Source organism: Zalophus californianus, chromosome 4, assembly GCF_009762305.2.
Source record: "Zalophus californianus isolate mZalCal1 chromosome 4, mZalCal1.pri.v2, whole genome shotgun sequence".
NCBI lineage: Eukaryota > Metazoa > Chordata > Mammalia > Carnivora > Otariidae > Zalophus > Zalophus californianus.
This window is the reverse complement of record NC_045598.1, coordinates 48,705,589-48,728,303: the sequence shown is the minus strand read 5'-3', so window position 1 is coordinate 48,728,303 and position 22,715 is coordinate 48,705,589. Positions and strand designations below refer to the sequence as shown.

At 37.7% G+C, this 22,715-nt stretch overlaps 1 protein-coding gene across 1 annotated transcript; it reads right to left on the bottom strand.

Moving 5' to 3' along the window:
- Positions 1-20,136: 20,136 nt before the first annotated feature.
- LOC118356930 (heterogeneous nuclear ribonucleoprotein A1) lies at positions 20,137-21,503 on the bottom strand. Its single transcript, XM_035727365.1, has one exon. The coding sequence runs from the start codon at positions 21,428-21,430 to the stop codon at positions 20,468-20,470; it is 963 nt and encodes a 320-aa protein (XP_035583258.1). The 5' UTR covers positions 21,431-21,503; the 3' UTR covers positions 20,137-20,467.
- Between the last annotated feature and the right edge of the window lie 1,212 nt (positions 21,504-22,715).

The following is a 22,715-nucleotide window of genomic DNA, read 5'->3' as shown; positions in this document are numbered from 1 at the left end:
GGTATGCTGAAGTGAAGACAAGAGGGCTAGGTGGTGCCAACCGCGCCCTCCAGGTCTGTCACCTACTAGTAATGGGCCACAGATTTTTGCCCTTTGAACTGTGATTTTCAGTCTTTAGAATAGAGAAGGCTCAATGCCACCTCAGGGGCTTTTGTGAAGATTAAATGAAATAATATGTGCAAAGCACAGCTGCAGGCAATTCTTACTTTACCGTAACATGCTGTTTTATAGGCCTGTTATGATTTACAGAAAAAAGAAATAAACTTCTACCTTATTTAAGCCACTATTATTTTGTGGGGTTTCTTTCTATCACATTCATCAGAAATTTAATATTCTCCTTGGTAAAGTTTTTGGAGATATATTATTCATATGCCTTTTCTTAAAAGCCTATTTAAAGATATACTGCATGCAAAGGAGAAAGATATCAAAATTCAGTGGTCAAAAGTGGGGAAGTTGAATATGAAAAGATGCATGCATCCCAGAAGTAAGTCTAAATAATGATAGTTATAGTTACAAAACCATGACTTGCTAATTAAAAATATATAAATATGAAAATAATAATAGGTTAACTATAATAGAATGGTATAAAATATACAGTAATACAAACAAAAACAAAAAATAGAGTAAAAGCAGAAATTGATAAAGGTGAAACTATGTAATTTGTCTTCATCTTTCACAAGAGAGTTGACAGAATTCTGTTGGAATAGATAGAATTTCACAATATAGCATATGTTATGGAATATAAACGTGATTAAGTTACTTAAAATTACAAACATAATTATGAATGGAGCTAAAAACAAACTGTACACCTTTCAAATTTCTAGATGAGTAAAACAGTGACAAAATTCTCAAACTGAAGGAGCGAGCACCTGGGTGGCCCAGGCAGTTAAACAACCAACTCTTGGTTTCATTCAGCTCAGGTGTTGATCTCAGGGCTGTGCGATCAAGCCCCGCGTCAGGCCCTGCGCTCAGCACAGTCTCCGTGGGACTTTTTCTCCCTCTCCCTCTACTCCTCCCCTGCCTTCTCTAAAATAAATAAATCTTTTTTTAAAAAATTCTCAAACTGTACTAAAGATGCTTTTAAGGGAATGAAAAAGGACATATCCTAAAAAGGAAGAGAAAATGCAACAGACAGATGTAAAACCACAATAATTTTGTTAAAACAATAATTAGTAATTACAATAGAATAAATGAGCAAATTCTATTTTAAATGTTGATATTACATCAAATAAAAATTGATATGCCTAACACAAGAAGGAAGGGCAGGGGAAAAGCTTGACTAATAAAAAAAAGAAAGAATACATTATAATTATTATCAGACAGACTCGGAATCAAGGTAAAATTGATTAAATGTCCTAAACAAAGAGGTTTACTAAGAATATGTCATATAAGACTACAACTAGTGACTTTTAAAGAACTGAAATAAACAGAACTAAAGCATATGTAGCAAAACCCATGAAAATGCAGGTGAAATAGCTAAAAATTTGTGGGCACAGAGTACTCAAATAATACAAAATTTGGAATAATAGGTAGATGTAAGCAAAGCTAGAGAAATAGATGTATAAATAAATAAAATAGAGCTAAATCAAACTTTATCATCTGTAAATATAAAATACACATTCTTTTTAAGGATCCATGGAACAGTTTCAACAATGATCGTGTATTAGAAAAATTTAAAAACCTCCATAAAACTCAGAAAATAAGACTATCACATACTATATTTTCTGGCAAAAGTACAACAATACTAAAAGCAAATAAAGCAAACACAAAAAAAATTCATTGAGAAAAGCATACATGGTCTCTTTAATTTGCATGTCACAAAGGAGGATATCTAGAAAATACCTAGAAATATCTGGAAAATTACAAAATGAAAACACCGATACCAAAATGTATATAACTTCGCCAAAAATGGACTAAGAGAAAAATTCACAAATTCTAAGTAAATTAAAATATATTAATTATATACTTAAGACTTAGAAAATAGATTAAACAGTCTATTTGCTGAATAAATCCAAGCAGAGAGTTCCTTTGATGAAATAAATTTGCCATTAGTATATCTAAGAAAAATAAATGGGAGAAAACAAAATATGCAAAACAAGGAATGAAATGGAGACAAATATCTTAAAAGTAGAGGGGAAATTACTGCAAATGATTATTTGTGCAATCTACTGTAATAAGTTTTAAGTTCTGGATGAAGTGACTATTTTCTAGGGCAATACATGGCTTTACAATTAGATTCAAGAAACAAAATTTCTGATTTTTTTCTATAAATAAGGTTCATTGAAAATGCTGCCTACCTTCTTTCTGTAAAATACCTAGAAATAATGATAAAATAAGAAAAGGGTATTTGTAAATGCAGAACTAAGTTTACAAGAACATAGGTAAAATTCTTAATTATGAGATATAAGAGCATGAATTCAGACAGGTAAGCAAACACTTTAAAAGGGAAATGCCCTTTGTATATGTACAGATTCAAATATTTATTACAACCTTCTGGTTGTCCAGAATGAGATTATGAAACATAGGGCCAATACAAGTAGAAAGTAGAAATAGAAACCCCTCAAAGAGCTGAGATTCCCAAATCACTATATCATTAACAAAAGTGTGAACTAAAAAAAAGGGGGGGGGAGAAAAAATGCCCCACGTGGAAAGTTAACTCTTTCAGCATTGGATAGGAATGAAAGGCGAAAGAGTATCTCCCTTGTGAATTTTTGCCTGTAAAAAACAGTGTCATCATTCCTAAAACAACAACATAAAAATTTAATTTAAATGTCTTCTGGAGGTGCCTGGGTGGCTCAGTCAGTTAAACGTCCAACTCTTGGTTTCAGCTCAGGTCATGATCTTTGGGTCCTGGGATCAAGCCCCACATCAGGCTCCAAGCTCAGAGGGGAGTCTGCTTGAGGATTTCTCTCCCTCTCCCTTTGCCCCTCACCCTGCTCAAGCTCTCTCTTCCTCCCTCTCTCCCTCCTCTTCTCTCTCAAATAAATAAATAAATAAATAAATAAATAAATCTTTTTAAAAAATTTTTTTAAAAATAAAGATTTTTCTGGGTCAAGAGCACTTTCCAGCACTTAAAATACACAAACACAATTCACTTTTGAAAAATACACCCTTAATCTAGGTCCTACAGAAGCCCCAGTAATAAATTTCATAGTAAAGTAATTTCAAATATAATTTCACAGTAAAAATGCACAAACTACACATAGCACAAAGCATACAAATAACAAACCAAAACCTCCATGGGTGAGTCACAAGAAAACATCCACAACAAAAATAGACTCCCAAAGACTATATACATAAAGTATATTCAAAGTTTGATGAAATGAAAGAGGAGGGGCGCTTGGGTGGCTATCTGATTCTTGATTTCAGCTCAGGTTATGATCTTAGGGTCATGAAATCAAGCCTGGCGTCAGGCTCTGCACTCAGTGGGGAGACTGCTGGAGATTCTCTCTTCCTCTGCCCCTCTCCCGGCTTGTGCTCTCTCTCTCTGGCTCTTTAAAATAAATAAATAAATCTCTAAAAATAAAAAAAAAGAAATGAAAGAGGAATTTCAAGTAAAGGCCAAGCAGTTATTAAAATGAACCAGGAGGGGTGCCTGGGTGGCTCAGTTGGTTAAGTGTCTGCCTTCTGCTCAGGTCATGATCCCAGGGTCCTGGGATTGAGCCCCCTATCAGGCTCCTTGCTCAGCAGGGAGCTTGCTTCTCCCTCTCCCTCTGCCTACCACTCTGTCTACTTGCGCACTCTCTCTCTCTCAATCTCTCTCTCTCCAATAAATAAAATCTTAAAAAAATAGAATAAAATGAACCAGGAGAATTTAAAGAGAATCAAAAGGAAATTTTAAATGTTGAATGTATAATAACTGAAGTTAACAACTTAAATAATACATTAGGTATCAGATAAGATAGCTGAAGACTGAATGAATTGGAGAAGCATCTAATGAAACTACCCACAATGAAATGCACACTAAGATGGGGACAATATAAAAGAGTTTTTGAGCCCTAAAGAATAACATGGGGAGGTCTAATATGTTTCTAACTATAGTTCTGTCAAAAGATGACTTTAAAAAATGGAGAAGAGAGCATATTTGAAGAGACAATCACTAAGAATTTTTCAACCTTGGTGACAGCAGTCCAATGAATCCCAAGCTAGATAAATAAAACGAATCTACACCTGGACATATCATAGTAATACAAAAGAATATCAAAGACCAATCTTAATGCCCATTGACAGATGAATGGATAAAGAAGATGTGGTATATATACACAATGGAATATTATGCAGCCATCAAAAGGAATGAGATCTTGCCATTTGCAATGACGTGGATGGAACTGGAGGGTGTTATGCTGAGTGAAATAAGTCAATCAGAGAAAGACATGTATCACATGACCTCACTGATATGAGGAATTCTTAATCTCAGGAAACAAACTGAGTGTTACTGGAGTGGTTGGGGGTGGGAGGGAGGGGGTGGCTGGGTGATAGACATTGGGGAGGGTATGTGCTACGGTGAGCGCTGTGAATTGTGCAAGACTGTTGAATCACAGATCTGTACTTCTGAAACAAATACACAACATATTTTAAGAAAAAAGAAAAAGAGAAGATAACAGGAGAGGAAGAAAAGGGGAGTATGTCAGAGGGGGAGACGAACCATGAGAGATGATGGACTCTGAAAAAAAACTGAGGGTTCTAGAGGGGAGGGGGGTAGGGGGATGGGTTAGCCTGGTGATGGGTATTGAGGAGGGCACGTTCTGCATGGAGCACTGGGTGTTATGAACAAACAATGAATCATGGAACACTGCACCAAAAACTAATGATGTAATATATGGTGATTAACATAACAATAAAAAAAGACCAATCTTAAGAGCAAATAAAGAGAAAAGTAAACTCACCTACAAGGCAACAATAGTTAGACTGACACTTAACTTCTTAATGACCATAACAGAAACTTAAAAAGAGAGAGAAAATATACATAGAGTGCTATTAGAAAATAGCTAGAATGTTAGTGTATATACAGTGAAACTCTTTTTCAAGATTACAGGAGAAAATAGGTTTTTAGGTAAACAAAACTGAGTAAGTTTACCACCAACAGACCCTCAATAAAGAGAACTATAAAAGATGTGTTCCAGGCACAAAATAACAGCCCCACAAGAAAAGTTGGACACACAAGAAGGAATATTGAACAAATAATACGGTTAACATGTGGAAATAGAAACATTTACTCTATAAAAACATAAAAAATAATTTTCAACTCATACGTTTAAAATAAAACTAGTTGGGGGCGCCTGGCTGGCTCAGTCGGTTAAGCATCTGCCTTTGGCTTGGGTCATGGTCCCAGGGTCCTGGGATCAAGCCCCTCATTGGGCCCCCTGCTTGGTGGGAAGTCTGTTTCTCCCTCTCGCTCTGCCACTCCCCCTGCCTGTGCATGCTTTTCCTCTGTCTAACAACAAAAAAAAAATCTTAAAAAAATAAGAAAATAAAATAATACTAGTTGAAGCTAAAATATTATAAAAGACACCATGTAAGCTAGCTGGTAAACCATTAGAATTAGACTATTTAAAGATGTTTATATTATTCTAGGGGAGAGAAAATATAATTTAGACTTTAAGTATAAATACTTAAATTTCAGGGTTGACCAGAAAAAAATAAAGAGTAGTACATCATTTTGAAATCAGTAAAAGGAGGAAAATGATATGAGAGTTCTAAAAATTTCATCCAAAAGAAGAAAGGCAAAGACATAGAAAAAGTAAAATTAATAAAAAGCACCAGAAAGATGTTAAAAATAAATCCAAATATATCAGTAATTACAAATATGGCTAGATTAAAACCCCTAAGTAAAATTCTTTAGTTTCAATTTTTTAAAAATACTAATATTTGTTACTTGTAAGTGATATATGTAAAACCATCAGAACAAAATATTAAAATGCAATGGAAGGAATGAGATTTCTCAGGCAAATGCTATCCAAAAGAAATTTACATCAGTTATACCAAAATTAAATAAAACTGATGTGAAAGCCAAAAGCTTTTTTTTTTTTTTTAAGTAGGCTCTACACCTAGTGTAGAGCGCAACATGGGGCTTGAACTCACAACCCTGAGATCAAGACCTGAGATGAGATCAAGAATTCAACACTTAACCAACTCTGCCACCCAGGTGCCCCAAAAGCACTTTTTTAAACCAAAAAGGTTATCACATAATAGTAAAATATCACAAATCTCTTGTAATTTTAATGATTTTAAATCTGTATGCACTTCAAAAGAGGACCTTAAAAATATATAAGGCAAAAAGAAGTGAAACCTCAGGTAAAAAATGGATAAACCAAAGGCCAATTAAAATACCTAAAATAATTATCTGTCTAAAATAAGCACAAAGGGGCACCTGGGTAGTGCAGCCAGTTTAGTATCCAACTCTTGGTTTCAGCTCAGGTCCTGATCTCAGGGTTGTGAGATCAAGCCCCAAGTTGGGCTCCTCACTCAGCACAAAGTCTGCTTGGGATTCTCTCTCCCTCTCCCTCTGCCCCTCCTGCTCATGCTCTCTCTCTCTCAAATAAATAAATCCTTAAAAAAATAAAATTAAGCACAAAAATCAGTAAAGATATAGAAACTTTGAACAACACAACTAACAAGTTTGGTCTAATGAACACATAAGTGAACAGTGTTGCATCAATGTTGGAGAACACACAACCTGTTTAAGCATACTTAGACCCTTTTTGAAAAATTATGTCCTATGTCATGAAACAAGTCTCAACCAATTTCAAGTATTTGTCACCATATAGACCATATTCTCTGATCATAATATAACTAATACAGTGGAAAGTTACTCACAGAAAGATAATTTAAAACAATATACAATTGGAAATTTTTTAATTTACTTTTTTTAACTATTGAAGTATAATTAACATATAATGTTATATTAGTTTCAGGTGTACAATATTTTGGCTCAACAATTCTATAGATTACCCAATGCTCACCATGATAAGTGTAGTCATCATGTTACCAATTAATACCAATCTCAGTTAAATACAATGTTCTATTTACTCTCCAAAGTCCTCACAGCAGAATTGGTTAGAGAAAAAAGCAAAACCCTAATGATTGCTCTCATTTTAAATTCATAATTATTAAACTCAAGCAGAACTTTAAGGTTGCTTGGTAATTATGCTAATTTCACTCACTCTCTTACTCTGTTACATGACTATTCCATCTATTTTTATTTTTTTCTCCTCAAACCACTACACCTACTCCCATCTTTTCTCAAGACCTTGCTTACTATTTCCATCAAAAGAAAGAAGTAATCAAAAGATGACTTACAAGCTTACAACCCAAAATATATTTACCTGTTTCTTCTTTACCTTCTGTTTTAATGCCCAAACTCCTTACACCCCCATGGACACCTCAACCCTTCCACCCTCAACAAGATCCCTGACACCTCCTCAAGAATGTAGCTCCAGCAATTCTCCACTTTATTTCCTATATCCTCAATTTTCATGATCATATAGACATGCAAATTTTCCCATTTTATAAAGAGAAGGTTTTTCTCCAGGCACCACAATATCTCATCTACCTTTTTTTCAGAAAATAATACTTCTGGCAGCCATTAAAATGCATCTGGTGGCCTCCAACTACAGGGAGTGTAACTAAGAGCTCAATTGCTATGCTTTGAAATCTACCTCTACATTTGCATGAAGATCATGTTCCCACAGTTACTCTTAGTGACTGAGTGCAGTGTGACACCAAAGGAGGTACATTTAGTCCACTAAACTGGGACACCTCAGATGGTAGACTTTGGCTCAAGGCCTCTGATAACCCATGGAAATGTCTTTAAGCTGCATGGCAGTTTGATGTGTCCCCCCAACCTTCCACCCCTTTCTCCTTCATGCAAGGTCAGACTTGTGTCACAAAGGACTATGCCTGGTTTTTGTTTTGTTTGTTTTGTTTAGCTCCCCACCATTTTCTCTAACATAGGTATGTTCCTAATAGAATATTTGTACGTTTAATCCCACCTTGGAGTATGCTTCTCAGAAGACTCAGTCTAACTCACTCCTCTAAAGAGTTCACTTTTTTTAATTATCCAATTCCTCTCTTCTCACTTTGTCTTGAATCCTTTCTAATCAAATTTTTGAGCCATAGCTCCATTAAAACTGTTTTTGTCAAAACATCAACAATTCCAGATCACTATTTTGAAAGATTAAATGATAAATTGAAAAATGAAATCTTATCCACATTAGTTTGCTCTACTAGCAGCATTTAGTATAGTTCCTCCCTCCTTCTTCCTTCATACAATTAGCTTATAGGACACACTAAACTACATCTTGTTTATCCAACTCCTTCTCAACTTCTCCTTTTAACTGTTTTATTGGTATCTCAGATTTAACCAGTCTAAAACTTGGGGTTTGATATTCCCCCAAAATATTCCTTCTCTCTCTTCCCCAATCTATAAATGAACAGTCCATCTTAGGAGAAGGACATTAATTACTACAATCTCATGTACATTGAAAAGATATTGAAGTGATATTAAGAACAATTCTATGCCCACAAATTTGATAACCTACATGACATGGACCAGTAACTCGAATGACACAATTTGCCAAAACTCACACAAGAAGACATACATAATCTGAATAGGCCTATATCTATTAAGAAAATTTGGCTAGAGCTGGTCCTTTTCTGCTCTATACTGGTGAACTGCCACCTCAAACATCTGCTCACTTTCTTCACTGAAGAGCAGCTTCTGATTATTACTATGGCCACTATTAATTTCCTTTTATTGAGTATTTTCTATGAGCTATCATGCTGTGCTGGTTGCTTTTGATATGTACTTTTCAATTCTTTTACAGATAAGGGAATTGTAGTTCAATGAAATTTAGTTGTCCATTGTCCAACAGCTAGCCGAGTTGATGAACTGGGATTTGAAAACCCTTATCTGACTCCAAAGCCTCCGCTTTCTCCACAGTTCCACACTGGCACATAAAAAAGATAGAGCTGGTGCCTGGGAACAGTGTGTATCAATGAGACATCACTGTCCAGTCTCTAAAGGGTTAATATTCTTGCCTGCTCCTGTTCTAGCTTCTTGAAAGAACGTGTTGGGTCTTTGCCTCTACAACATCTATCATGACATCAACTTCAAAGCGCTCAACCTGGGTGTTTGATCTCCTGCCGGCATGTTTTCTGACACACACTGGAAAATGAAAGTCGGAAACAAGGAATGGTTTAGTCATCCTTGTTAAACATCTCTGGTAGCAGTCAGGAAAGATGTTGACCTTAAAATTAAGAACTAGAAGCACACATTCTGAAAAACTAAATCAGTCCAATAAGAACAAAACCAGTGAGACCCAAGAGAGACTTCTGAGTGCCCACAAAAGACATGAAGCATAAGCAGCTGTGAATGTTCTCTCTCCTCTGGCTTTCACTCTTTATGGTGCAACTCCAGCGTGGTACAGTTTTACCCTGTACACATGTTTTTCATGAGAGTTGGGTGGGGGGTGGACCATGCTAGTTTTTGTAATTTCAAATACACAAGACAGAGGAAGTGGTTTGGGAGGGACAGAAAAAGTGGACTGCCCACTTCTGCTGCTATCCTCTGCCTTCCACGTGTGTGACTTGAAGTATAAGAAGTCAGGTAAACTGGAGAGTTAAACAGTTGTTGCAGACACATCTGCTTTTGAGACCATTTTTTTCATATACTTTTATTATGGCAAAGTATACATAACATAAAATGTACATTTTTAACCATTCAGAAGTATACATTCTGGTGACCTTAAGTACATTCACAATGTTGTGCACGCATCACCACCATCTACTTCCAGAACTTTTTCTTATCCTAAATGGAAACCCTGTATCTATTACTACTCACTTCCCATTCCCTCCTGCCTTTCGCAGCCATTAACCTCCTTTTTGTCTCTATGTATAGATTTGCCTATTCTGAACATCTCACATAAATGGAATCATGCCACATGTGGTCTTTCGTGGTGGCATCATCTTTACTGAGCATCACGTTTTCAACGTTCATCCACATTGCAGCATGACAAGATTCCAGATAATATTCTATTCCTTGTTCATTCCACATTCAATTTCCAACAAAACAATGATGGATATTTGGGTTGTTTCCACCTTTTGGCTGTCTTGAGCAGTGCTGCTCAGAGATGGTTTTGGATCTGTGCAAATGGATTTGTTAGGTCTTGAGGAAAGGTGTAAGAACCCTACACTTTTCCCAAGTGCCCCAAGGAGCCACACATGGGCACAGAGGGCCAGCACCGCCCCCACACTGCAGCACCAACTTCCCTGTCCTCTTCTCAGAGCCTTCCTCTTTCACCAGCACAAAGCGGTTCCTGCCCTGCCATTCTCTACCTCGGGCTCTTCTGTGTTTTCTTCCATTAGCACAATTTGTAATGAGGTTGTTAATTTTCTTAAAATGTCTATCTCCTCTCATCCCTAAGGGATGTCAACTCCTTAAGAATCAGAGAGCCTATCTGTTGCTTTTCTGAGGAGGTGTTCTCAGCACTAAAGTCACTGCCTGCCACATACAAGTATTTAAATACCTGGTAATGGAGATATGGAGCTACATGGGCTTTAAAACATTATCAGACTTGACCCCTTGCTGGGCTCTATTTAAACTTTGAGGGCCAAATAAAGTGTAGCTTAAATCCCTACATCGTTGGATTGCTAAAGGTCGTCCAGGCACCAGGAGGAGAGCAAGCAGTTCTGATGCTACTGCTTTCCTTAATGGGAACCAGATTATGCAGAGCCTTTTAAGCCAGATGCCCTCTTCTTAGAGCGTTCTCACCCCAGATAGTCATCTGGGTCACTCCCTGGGTCTTTGCTTCAAGGTCCTTCCCTGAGACATATATTAACCACCCTATTTAAAACTGTGATGGTTAGGTTTATTCCGAGGTATCTTATGGTTTTTGGTGCTATTATAAATGGAATTGTTTTTCTAATTTCTCTTTCTACAGTTGCATTGTTAGTGTATAAGAAAGCAACTGATTTCTGTGCATTGATTTTGTATCCTGCCACATTACTGAATTGTTGTATGAGTTCTAGTAATTTGGGGGTGGAGTCTTTTGGGTTTTCCAAATAAAGTATCATATCATCTGTGAAAAGAGAGTTTGACTTCTTCTTTGCCAATTTGAATATATTTTATTTCTTTTTGTGGTCTGATTGCTGTTACTAGGACTTCTAGTACTGTGTTGAACAATATGGTGAGAGTGGGCATCCTTGTCATGTTCCTGATCTTAAGGGAAAGGCTCTCAGCTTTTCCCCATTGAGGATGATATTCACTGTGAGTTTTTCATAGATGGATTTTATGAACTTGAGGAATGTTCCCTCTATCCCTATACTCTGAAGAGTTTTAATCAGGAAAGGATGCTGTATTTTGTCAAATGCTTTTCCTTCATCAATTGAGAGGACCATATGGTTCTTCTCTCTCCCCTTATTAATGTGTTCTATCACGTTGATTAATTTTCAAATGTTGAACGACCCTTGCATCATGGGGATAAATCCCATTTGGTCGTGGTGGATGATCCTTTTAATGTATTGTTGGATCCTATTGGCTAGGATTTTGTTGAGAATTTTGGAATCCATATTCATCAGGGATATTGGTCTGAAATTCTCCTTTTTGATGGGGTCTTTGCCTGGTTTGGGGATTAAGGTAACGCTAGCCTCATAGAATGAGTCTGGAAGCTTTCCTTCTGTTTCCATTTTTTGAAACACCTTCAGGAGAATAGGTATTATTTCCTCTTTGAATGTTTGGTAGAATTCCTCAGGGAATCCATCAGGCCCTGGACTCTTGTTTTTTGGGAGGTTTTTGATCACAGCTTCAATCTTGTTACTGATTATTGGCCTATTCAGGTTGTCAATTTCTTCCTGTTTCAGTCTTGGGAGTTTATAGGTTTCCAGGAAGGCATCCATTTCTTCCATGTTGCTCAATTTATTGGCATATAGTTGTTGATAATAATTTCTAATAATTGTTTCTTTTTCCTTGGTTTTAGTCGTGATCTCTCCCCTTTCATTCATAATCGTATTAATTTGGGTCCTTTCTCTTTTCTTTTGGATAAGTCTGGCCAGTGGTTTATCGATCTTATTAATTCTTTCAAAGAACCAGCTTCTAGTTTCGTTGATCTGATCTACTGTGTTTCTGGTTTCTAATTCATTGATCTCTGCTCTAATCTTAATTATTTCTCTTCTAATGCATGGCTTAGGCATTGTTTGTTGATTTTCTCTAGTTCTTTAAGGTGTAAAGTTAGTTGGTGAATTCAGGATTTTTCTATTTTTTTGAGTGAGGCTTGGATGGCTATGTATTTCCCCCTTAGGACCGCCTTTGTAGTATCCCATAGGTTTTGGACTGATGTGTTTTCATTCTCATTGGTTTCCATGAATTGTTTAAGTTCTTCTTTGATTTCCTGGTTGACCCAAACATTTTTCAGCATAAGATACTTCAGAATAAGCCTAACCAAGAGGTAAAAGATCTATACTCTAGGAACTACAGAACACTCATGAAAGAAATTGAAGAAGACACAAAAAGACAGAAAAACATTCCATTCTCATGGATCAGAAGAATAAACCTTGTTAAAATGTCTATGCTACCCAGAGCAATCTATACCTTCAATGCCATCCCGATCAAAATATCAATGACATTTTTCAAAGTGCTAGAACAAACAATCCTAAAATTTGTATGGAATCAGAAAAGACACCAAATCACCAAGGAAATGTTGAAAAAGAAAAACAAAGCTGGGGGCATCACGTTGCCCGATTTCAAGCTATATTACAAAGCAGTGATCACCAAGACAGCATGGTACTGGCACAAAAACAAACATATAGACCAATGGAACAGAATAGAGAGCCCAGATATGGACCCTCAATTCTACGGTCAAATAATCTTCAACAAAGCCGGAAAAAATATGCAATAGAAAAAAGACAGTCTCTTCAATAAATGGTGTTGGGAAAATTGGACAGCCATACACAGAAGAATGAAACTTGACCATTCTCTTAACACCATACACAAAGATAAATTCAAAATGGATGAAAGACCTCAATGTGACACAGGAATCCATCGAACTCCTAGAGGAGAACATAGGCAGTAACCTCTTTGACATCAGTCACAGCAACTTCTTTCAAGATACAGCTCCAAAGGCTAGTGAAACAAAAGCAAAAATGAACTTTTGGGACTTCCTCAAGATAAGAAGCTTCTGCACAGCAAAGGAAACAGTCAACAAAATAAAGAGGCAACCCACAGAATGGGAGAAGATATTTGCAAATGACACTACAGATAAAGGGCTGGTATCCAAGATCTATAAAGAACTTCTCAAACTCAACACCCAAAAATCAAATAATCATGTCAGAAAATGGGCAGATAAACATGAACAGACACTTCTCTGAAGAAGACATACAAATGGCTAACAGACACGTGAAAAAATGTTCATCGTCATTAGCCATCAGGAAAATTCAAATCAAAACCACATTAAGAAACCACCTTATACCAGTTAGAATGGCAAAATGGACAGGGCAAGAAACAACAAATGTTGGAGAGGCTGTGGAGAAAGCGGAACCCTCTTACACTGTTGGTGGGAATGCAAGTTGGTACAGCCACTTTGGAAAACAGTGTGGAGGTGCCTCAAAAAATTAAAAATAGAGCTACCCTATGACCCAGCAATTGCACTACTGGGTATTTACCCCAAAGACACAGATGTAGTGAAAAGAGGGCCATATGCACCCCAACATTCATAGCAGCAATGTCTGCAATAGACAAACTAGAAAGAGCCGAGATGCCCTTCAACAGATGAATGGATAAAGAAGATGTGGTCCATATATACAACGGAATATTACTCAGCCATCAGAAAGGATGAACACCCAACTTTTACATCAACATGAATGGGACTGGAGGAGATTATGCTAAGTGAAAAAAGTCAAGCAGAGAAAGTCAATTATCATATGGTTTCATTTATTTGTGGAACATAAGGAATAGCATGGAGGACATTAGGAGAAGGAAGGGAAAAACGAAGGGGGGGAAATTGGAGGGAGAGATGAACCATGAGAGACTATGGACTCTGAGAAACAAACTGAGGGTTTTAGAGGGGAGGGGGTTAGGGAGATGGGTTAGCCCAGTGATGGGTATTAAGGAGGGCACGCACTGCATGGAGCCCTGGGTGTTACAGAAAAACAATGAATCATGGATCACTACATCAAAAACTAATGTTGTATTGTATGGTGACTAACATAAAATAGTAAAATTAAATTAAAAAAAAACTGTGGCTGGAGAGGGGACTATTTTCTTACATTTCTTATCCCTCTTTTTGAGCTTATTTTTCTCCTTAGCACTTATCACTATCTGACAAACTATCTTGTCTATTGGTTGCCTCTTCCCATGAAAACATAACCCCAGGAGGACAGAAATTTTCACCCTCTTTTGTTCACTGCTGTAATCCAGTATCTTGAATAACTACTATGCACACAAGTGCTCAATTAATATTTGGGAAATGGGTGAATAAATAAATTCATGGGATTTTTCCTAGGGGTGCAGGTTGGCAGCCCTGTCAGTCTATAGATTTCTCAGGCATATCTAGACCAGGATGTGTGGGCCTCTATGATTCTTGGCTTTAAAAGAGATATTGGTCTTAGCAGTGATCCTGTAACTCTCAGGTCCTACTCTGATTCCAAACTATCAGAAATACAATGTGCTTCCCTAATTTTTACCCAAATATTTCTCTCCTGAGCTCCATCCTAGTCCCCTTCCAGAGATAACTGTGGTTCTAATTCTTGCAAGTCAGTCACAGTATCTGTCATGGGCTATTTCTATCTCTTCTGAATAGAATGGTCAGTCTTACTGGAGGATGGGAAATAATGTTTATTGTGTGCTAGGCATTTTATAAGCTATATCTCATCTAACTATGGCAATAGTCCTAGGAATCAGGTGAGTAATATTCTATCCCTTTTACAGATGAGGAAATAAACATCTGTAATTAAGCCCAAAATCACCCAGCGTGTAACAAATGATGTTCAGGATGAGCCCATGTTCAAACTGTTTCCACCCTTGGATATTGCATAGTTTTCTACTACAAATGAACAAACATAAAACAGATCATATTTAGCCGCTTAACACAACACCCATTCATTATCTCACAGCTCTATAGGGCAGAAATGTTAGTTAGTGTATGGATGGGCTCTCTGTGTAGGCTAAAATTAAGGTACCAGCAGGCTGTGTTCTCATCTGGAGCTCGGAGGCTCCTTTCAAGTTCATTCCTGTTACGAGCGGAATTCAATTCCTTGCGTTTCTAGAACTGAAGTCCCCATTTCCTTGCTGGCTATCAGCTACGGTTATGTTCAGCTTCTAAAAACCACCTGCATTTCTCATTACATGACCCCTCAAGTCAGACAGCACAACAGATCTTTCTCATGCTTGTAATCTCTCAGACTTCTTCTGATACCAGTCAGAGAAAACACTCTGCTTTTAAAGGTTCCATGTGATTATATTATACCCATTTAGATAATCTTTTGCCATAAAACAACAATCACGAAAGGATATCTGAATATCTATAGGTTCTACCTATATTCAAAGGGGAGGGTATTATACAAGGATGAAGATCACTGGTGTCATTCTTAGAATCGTGCCTACCACTGATGTTGCAAACCCAAAACTCAGCCTAGTGCTTCACTGGCTGCCACGTGGCCTCAAAGCAGGCACCAGTATCCTGGTAGCTTTCCTGCAACCCATAGGCTTCCTAAAAGTGCCAGAAGCAGATTCCATCTTTTCTTGTTTCAATGTCCTCCAATTCTATGAGATTCCTTCATTCTCTCCAAGAGCTGGATGGCCTAGGTGGGAACTGAACCAGTAACAATTAATTGTCTAATGGATATGATGATGACAAAGGTTGTGGGGAACCAATAAAAGTAAACATTTAAATGTATTCATAAGTCTAACTAGAAACTAGAGGACTATATCAAGAAACAGTAGCCAAAATTATTTTTCTTATCTTTATAAAAAATATACTTGGTACCTACTTCCCCAATAATTTTTGTCTTATCCAATTTCACATCAGCTCCAGGCTGCAAGAATGCCAATTCCATGCTGGTTCCCCACACAATGAAACCTGAAATGGTCTGAAATGGCTACCAGCAATTGGTGCTAATTATGATTCAAAGCTGAGGATGTGAAGGTCTCTTCAACTCAGACGAAGGGCACTTCTATCTAGAGAGTCACTGGGCTCCGCTTTCCCCTACCCACCACAGCACACAACTTGATGAGATGACACATCTGCCTCAGATTTCAAAAAGTGCCTCTGGGGGAGAATGCAGAAAGTAGGTGTTCTTACTTGAAAGAACAGAAGGATCCTATAACACTCTTAAAGCATAACAACATGCCCTAATGGAACACTTTAACCAGTAAGAACTTTCTGTCTACCCTTGGATTTCTATGTCATCTTTCAAACCTCTAACAATTAAATGAAAATTTATAACTGCTAGTTTTCTAAATAGCTCTCCTCTGTGACCTTTCCTGACACCCTGAGAAATTGCAGAGTTCCTTTTATTCTCAACTCTGTAAGAGACTATGCATTTTTTAGCTTATATTGCCATTATTTTTCTTATCACTTCTTGAGACTATTACCCTCTTGAGGGTGGAAATTATGCCTTGTATATTTCTATATAATTCAATGTCTGGCACATAATAATTGATTAATAAAATGTCTAGTGATGCATGACCAGTCTAATCAGTGTTCTGTATTATTTTTCCTGTTGAGCAGTTTTGCTTCTAAGTCTTCTTTAAGTCCGAGGTTATATATTTATAAGTTAGTGGGTTGAATTAGGGTACTGATTTTTAGTGTGAGCTAACCAGAGAGACAGGTTCTGTTTCTGCTTGCAACTAGTCACAGTGTGAGCTTACTGGGAGCATCTAAGATGGATTCACAAGGATCTAGTGAAAGCAACAAAACCACAGAAATTGACTGACAAAGTTCAAACAGGGATTGGTAAATCCCTCCAGAGAAACACTGAGCTCAAAAGGAAGGTTTAGTTTGCGTATGGACAACCTCCCATACCACCCAGATCCATTTGCTCTCTTCTGTCATAGGAAGCTCCAAGACTATTATAGATATCTTTTTTTTTTTTTTTTTTAAGGAAGGAGAATACCTTCCCTGAGAAGACAGGTACAAATCTAATAATTCACATTCAATATGGTGGCCAGTTGTGATATCCTGGAAGATTAAAACAAGAGTTTGTAAAACAAGCTACAGTCTTACTGATTAGTTTGTCTAGAGGGAAAAATTGATATTCATCAAATCCTTTATCAACTCCTTAACTATGCATCCTAGATTCCCTTCACCCTTGTCTAGTATGTTAACTGGTCTTCGTTGTTTGCCTAGTGGTGTGACCCAGACTCTAATCCCTAAGAGATCTGAGTTCTTAGTTGTTCATTATTCTGCCTTTGTTTAGATATGTTTGCTAGAGTTGACCATAGTCATTACCAGACATGGAAGTATGAAGGGACACCTCAGAGATTCCTCTGGATTACAGACCTGCCCCCTTAGTGTAGTAGTCACCCTTCTCCTTATAGTGATAGGATAAATTACTATGGCCAGTAATAGTCATGTTCTTCTTAGCCTATTGGTCTACTGACATATGAGGAGTCCAAAGTGATTTGGTAGTAGTTACAATAACCAGTTTAGTAAAAATCCACTTTATCCCCTGGAAAAGAATGTTCCCTCACCACAAAACTAGGTTCTGTAACATGGGAGAGTCTAAGATTAAACGAATGGAAGCACAGATTCCATAAGCGGATCACTGAGCATGAGGTTGGTGGCCATTTTCACTTTCACTTATTCTCCGGAGCAATGTATTTGATTAAACAAGGACAAAATACTACCAGTTCAAAATATATGCCACATCTTGAAGGACAGTATCCTATCCTGTAAGCATTGTCCCACTGCCCCGTCCTAAGGCCCTCAGATGAGTCTTCACTGGCCTTTCCACTCTTATCTGACTGGCTGTTTCTAGGTAATAAGGCACATAGTGAGGGTCATTACCCATAACCATGAGCCCATTGCCATACTCCCTTTGTTATAAAAATGGGGTCTCTTCATCAGAGGCAATGTTGTTTTGGATCCGTATCAATGGATAAGACTTTTGTAAGCTTGAGAGGGTGCTGATAGGAAAGGTTTTATAGGAAGGGACATTAAACTGATATGTGGAGTATGTATCATTCTAGTAAAGATAAATGACATTCTTCCTCCAAAGTAGGATTATGATGTGGTCTGCTACTAGGTGGTTGCTTGGTCCTTCCTGAGGAATGCTCCTTGGTTTTTGCTGCTGGCAGGTTTGCATTCAGCAGTGACAGTGGTTATATCAGCCTAGGGGAGGAGGATCTTATGTCGTTGAGCTTGTGCATAACCTACCTATCTGCCTCCAGGGGGTATCTATTAGTTGCGCAAGCACAGGGATACTAAGGAAAGATATATGGCTGACATCCTAAGCATAGGTCATTCTCCCTCCTGCAGTAGATGCTTCCTGGTAACATTAAATGTGAGACACAGAGATCTGCACTTTCCAACCACCATTCCCTCCTGTTCTTCCTGATACACATTAGACAAATCCTTGTATTGCTTTGACTTGGGAATTTTTCTTTTCAGACCTAAGCTTGTACTTTTCTATCGTGGCTATACTGAGACCTAACCCTGATTGTCAACCAAGAGGCAATCAGGGGTGGTAGAGGCGAGTCTTGAGATAGAGATTCACTTTTTGAGACACCTGCACCAGGCAAGATAATTATATGGTCTCCAGGGAAGGGGAGACTATTGTCTTCTGGAAAAGACAGAGATGTTGCTTTTATTGGCCAGAAAGATCCAAGAGAATTGGGGGGGGGGTTGCGGGTTCCAGATTCTCAGACTTATTTACTCAAATGTTACTTTCCTTGGTCTGGTAGTTCTACTCTTTTTCTATCAAGGCCCTGATTTGGGCAAAGAGACATACTTAGACTATGTATGTATCTCCTCTGTAGCCCAGTCACCCTTATAGTAAGTTCCTGGACCTAATTTTCATCATAGCTTTGCCCTGAGACTGCCAGCGAAGACTGGCCTATAAAGCTCTGATAGAAATCTTCTGGTCTTCATATTCTTCCTTAAGTTGAAATTGACTCTCCTTTGTCTTTTATTTTTTCAACTATGTCTCTAATGCTATATAAGTAGCCACCTAAATGTACAAACTTTATTTAAAAAAAACCTTGCTGCCATACCAAGTAAGAGCTACAACCTCTTGGTCTCCCAATGCCTTGCCCTTCAACCGCACTACACCAGTATCCACAGGTAAAACTTAAGTGATTACAATGTATAGCATCCTACTACCAGCAACGGGTCTTACTGTATCTAGACAAGTGGGAAATATAATTTTAAAATCTTGTTTTCTAGAATCACATCTGGTTTTATCCAAGTCCCTATAAAGCAGAGCCTGAGGCAAGGATTGAAGTGATAACACTTTATTTAGAAGAAGCAAGCCTAAAGATACAAAGGTGAGAAAAAATAAATGAGGCAAGGAAATACGAGAAGCAATGCAATGTATTTTATCACATTGGTTACTTTTTCTCAGTAAGTCAGAAAGACTTATAGTAGTTTGTTGTCAGATATGTTTGTTTGACCTGCAGGATTTCTTGGAAGGTTTACAAAGAAATTTTTCACCTCAGAGAAATCCCCCAAAAGATAAATGAGGTGGAATTATCTGACTAGCTCCCTTCTATCTCTCATTTGTCATTGCTCTTGGTTTGCCCCATTGCACTAGATCAACTTATAGCAAATACAAGCCATTGCATCCTGTTTGCAAAAATATCTAAACCTGAAAGCAACCAAATGTTTGGAAGACATATAAAACAATAAAAGTCCATGAAATAAAATAGACATGTCAAATTGACTCTCAAATAAGTTATTGTAGGTAATTAATATCATGGAGAAGAGTAAAGAAGAAAAAAAAAAACAATAGAACCAGAAATCCATAGAAAATTGGTGGGAATTTTCTTCTGACATGATTCTTTAAAGAAAAATAAACAATATATTTTATAATTCTACCTTAAAAATATCTTCTTCTACTACAGTGAAACAGAATTGACTTGAAAATTAACATATAAAAATTAAAATATTTAAATAGTTGGTGTGTACTTTTTTTTTAAAGACACATTTATTCAGCGTCATGATCAGACTATTACATTTAGCAATCAACAGCATGAGTGCAAAAAAAAAAAAAAAATCTACATTAAAGCCCTTTGTTGGAATGCTTTGCACTTTCCACAGAACAGAAACTAAAATAACCTGTTATACAATTAGTCACAAATACAGTCCTCGAGTTTTTTGCCCATACACATGAGTATTGTCTAAAACATGTCTTCTTTGTAGCAGCTAGGCCCTGCCACCACTGTGCTTGGCTGAGTTCACAAATCTGTTGTAACCTGTGGCTTCCCTGTCACTTCTCTGGCTCTCCTCTCCTGCTAAGCTTTGTTTCCTGGCAGTAATTAAAACCTTCTGCCACTGCCATAGCTACTGCTGCTGCTGGAACCACCATAGCCACCTTGGTTTCGTGGTTTGGCAAAGTATTGGCCTCTACCACCAAAGGGGCCAGAGCTTCTGCCTCCAAAATTTCCTCCTTTCATGGGTCCAAAATTTGAGGATTGATTGTTGTAATTGCCAAAATCATTATAGCTTCCGCCACCTCCAAAGTTGCTTCCATCATTACCAAATCCATTATAGCCATTCCCACTGCCACCATATCCACCACCACCTCGACTGCCACCAAAGCCACCTCGACCACTGAAGTTCCCTCCACGACCAAAGTTGTCATTCCCACCAAAACCACCTCCACGACCACCACCAAAGTTTCCAGAACCACTTCGACCTCTTTGGCTGGATGAAGCACTAGCCATCTCTTGCTTAGATAGGGCTTTCCTTACTTCACAGTTGTGGCCATTCACAGTATGGTATTTTTGAATGACAGTCTTGTCTACAGAGTCATGGTCATCAAATGTTACAAAAGCAAAACCTCTCTTTTTGCCACTGCCTCGGTCAGTCATGATCTCGATCACTTCAATTTTCCCATACTGTTCAAAATAGTCTCTTAGGTGATGTTCTTCAGTGTCTTCTTTAATACCACCAACAAAAATCTTTTTCACAGTTAAGTGGGCACCAGGTCTTTGAGAATCTTCTCTTGAGACAGCCCTCTTTGGTTCCACAACTCTTCCATCCACCTTGTGTGGCCTTGCGTTCATGGCTGCATCCACCTCCTCCACAGTGGCATACGTGACAAACCCAAAGCCTCTGGAGCGCTTGGTGTTTGGATCTCTCATTATCACACAGTCTGTAAGCGTTCCCCATTGCTCAAAATGGCTCCTCAGACTCTCATCGGTTGTTTCAAAGCTCAAACCTCCGATGAAGAGCTTCCGCAGCTGTTCAGGCTCTTTGGGAGACTCTGACTTAGACATGACGGCGGTGGGAGGGGAGACTTTAACGATGCTTACTCTGCGGCATCCACGGGCAGAAAGGAGTAATCTAACAAACGTAAGTTGGTGTGTACTTTTTTTACCTTTAAAACAAACCAAGCACTTGAGGTAAAGCAGAGGCAAAGGAACAATGTAAGGAGTACCCATTCTTGAGAGACTTTTGGGCCCGTACCAAGATTATTTTATTCTTACCTAAAAGCACAGTCAAAAAAGCTTATTGCTCCCTCATGGATATGTACTTTCATACTGTTGCTACAAATATTGCCTAATCTCAATCTAAAGGCCACTGGACTGTATATTCCGTAAGAGTACAGACCATATGTTTTAGTCACCAAAGTATGATATAGTACATCAAACTTGGTAAGCATTTGATTAATATTTTTTGAATGATACAATAAGTCAATCAACCCAAAAAGATCTGATACACTTTTCCATCTGTCATTTCTCATTGCTCTTGGTTCACCCTATTTTAAGTCTTGATTCTACATCGAGTACAAATCACATTTATTAAACGATATTTGAGTAGTCCTCTCCAATTTGTCTCATAGATCTTCCTCAGTGCAGTGAATACATATATTGAAAATTGTGTAAGTATGTAGCTAAAAAATGAGACTTCAGAATGTTATGAGGTTAACACGTGAGATGGGCATAGCTGAATTTCTGTGGTCATCTAAGGTAACTTAGGCACCTTCAAAGGATCCACAATGGTTGATTATGCCAATGTTCATAGATTTACAGAGTATATTTGTTTTCATTCTAAATGCATAAAAACACAAACCTCAGATTATATTTCTGTAGGCTTATTTGACAAGTCACTCAGATGGGATTCATTATATACCTACCATGGGCCAAATTTCCCTATTAGCAGCCATAGAAAAATTAGCCTGAACTTTGTTACTCATCATGGCCTGCAGTCCAGAACATGGATCCATGGATGATTCTCTAGGTCATGAGACAGAATTGGAAATGAAGGGATAACTTGTGTGGGCTCAAAATAATAAAAACGTACTAAGAAGGGCATTGTTTCTTTCCCTTGAAATGTAGAAATGTCATTCTATAGGATATTTGAGAAACTTCCTACTTGTTCCACAGTATCCCCATATGTTACTAATGTTCAGGCCAAATGGGAATGGGGATAACAACTTGCAGTACAAGGGAGCTCACCAATTCTCCATTCTAGCATAAATATTCTTGCCCAAATTTAATCTGTTTCAAGATTCAACATTTTTAATATATGACTTTGTCAACACCAACCAGCTGAAAATAT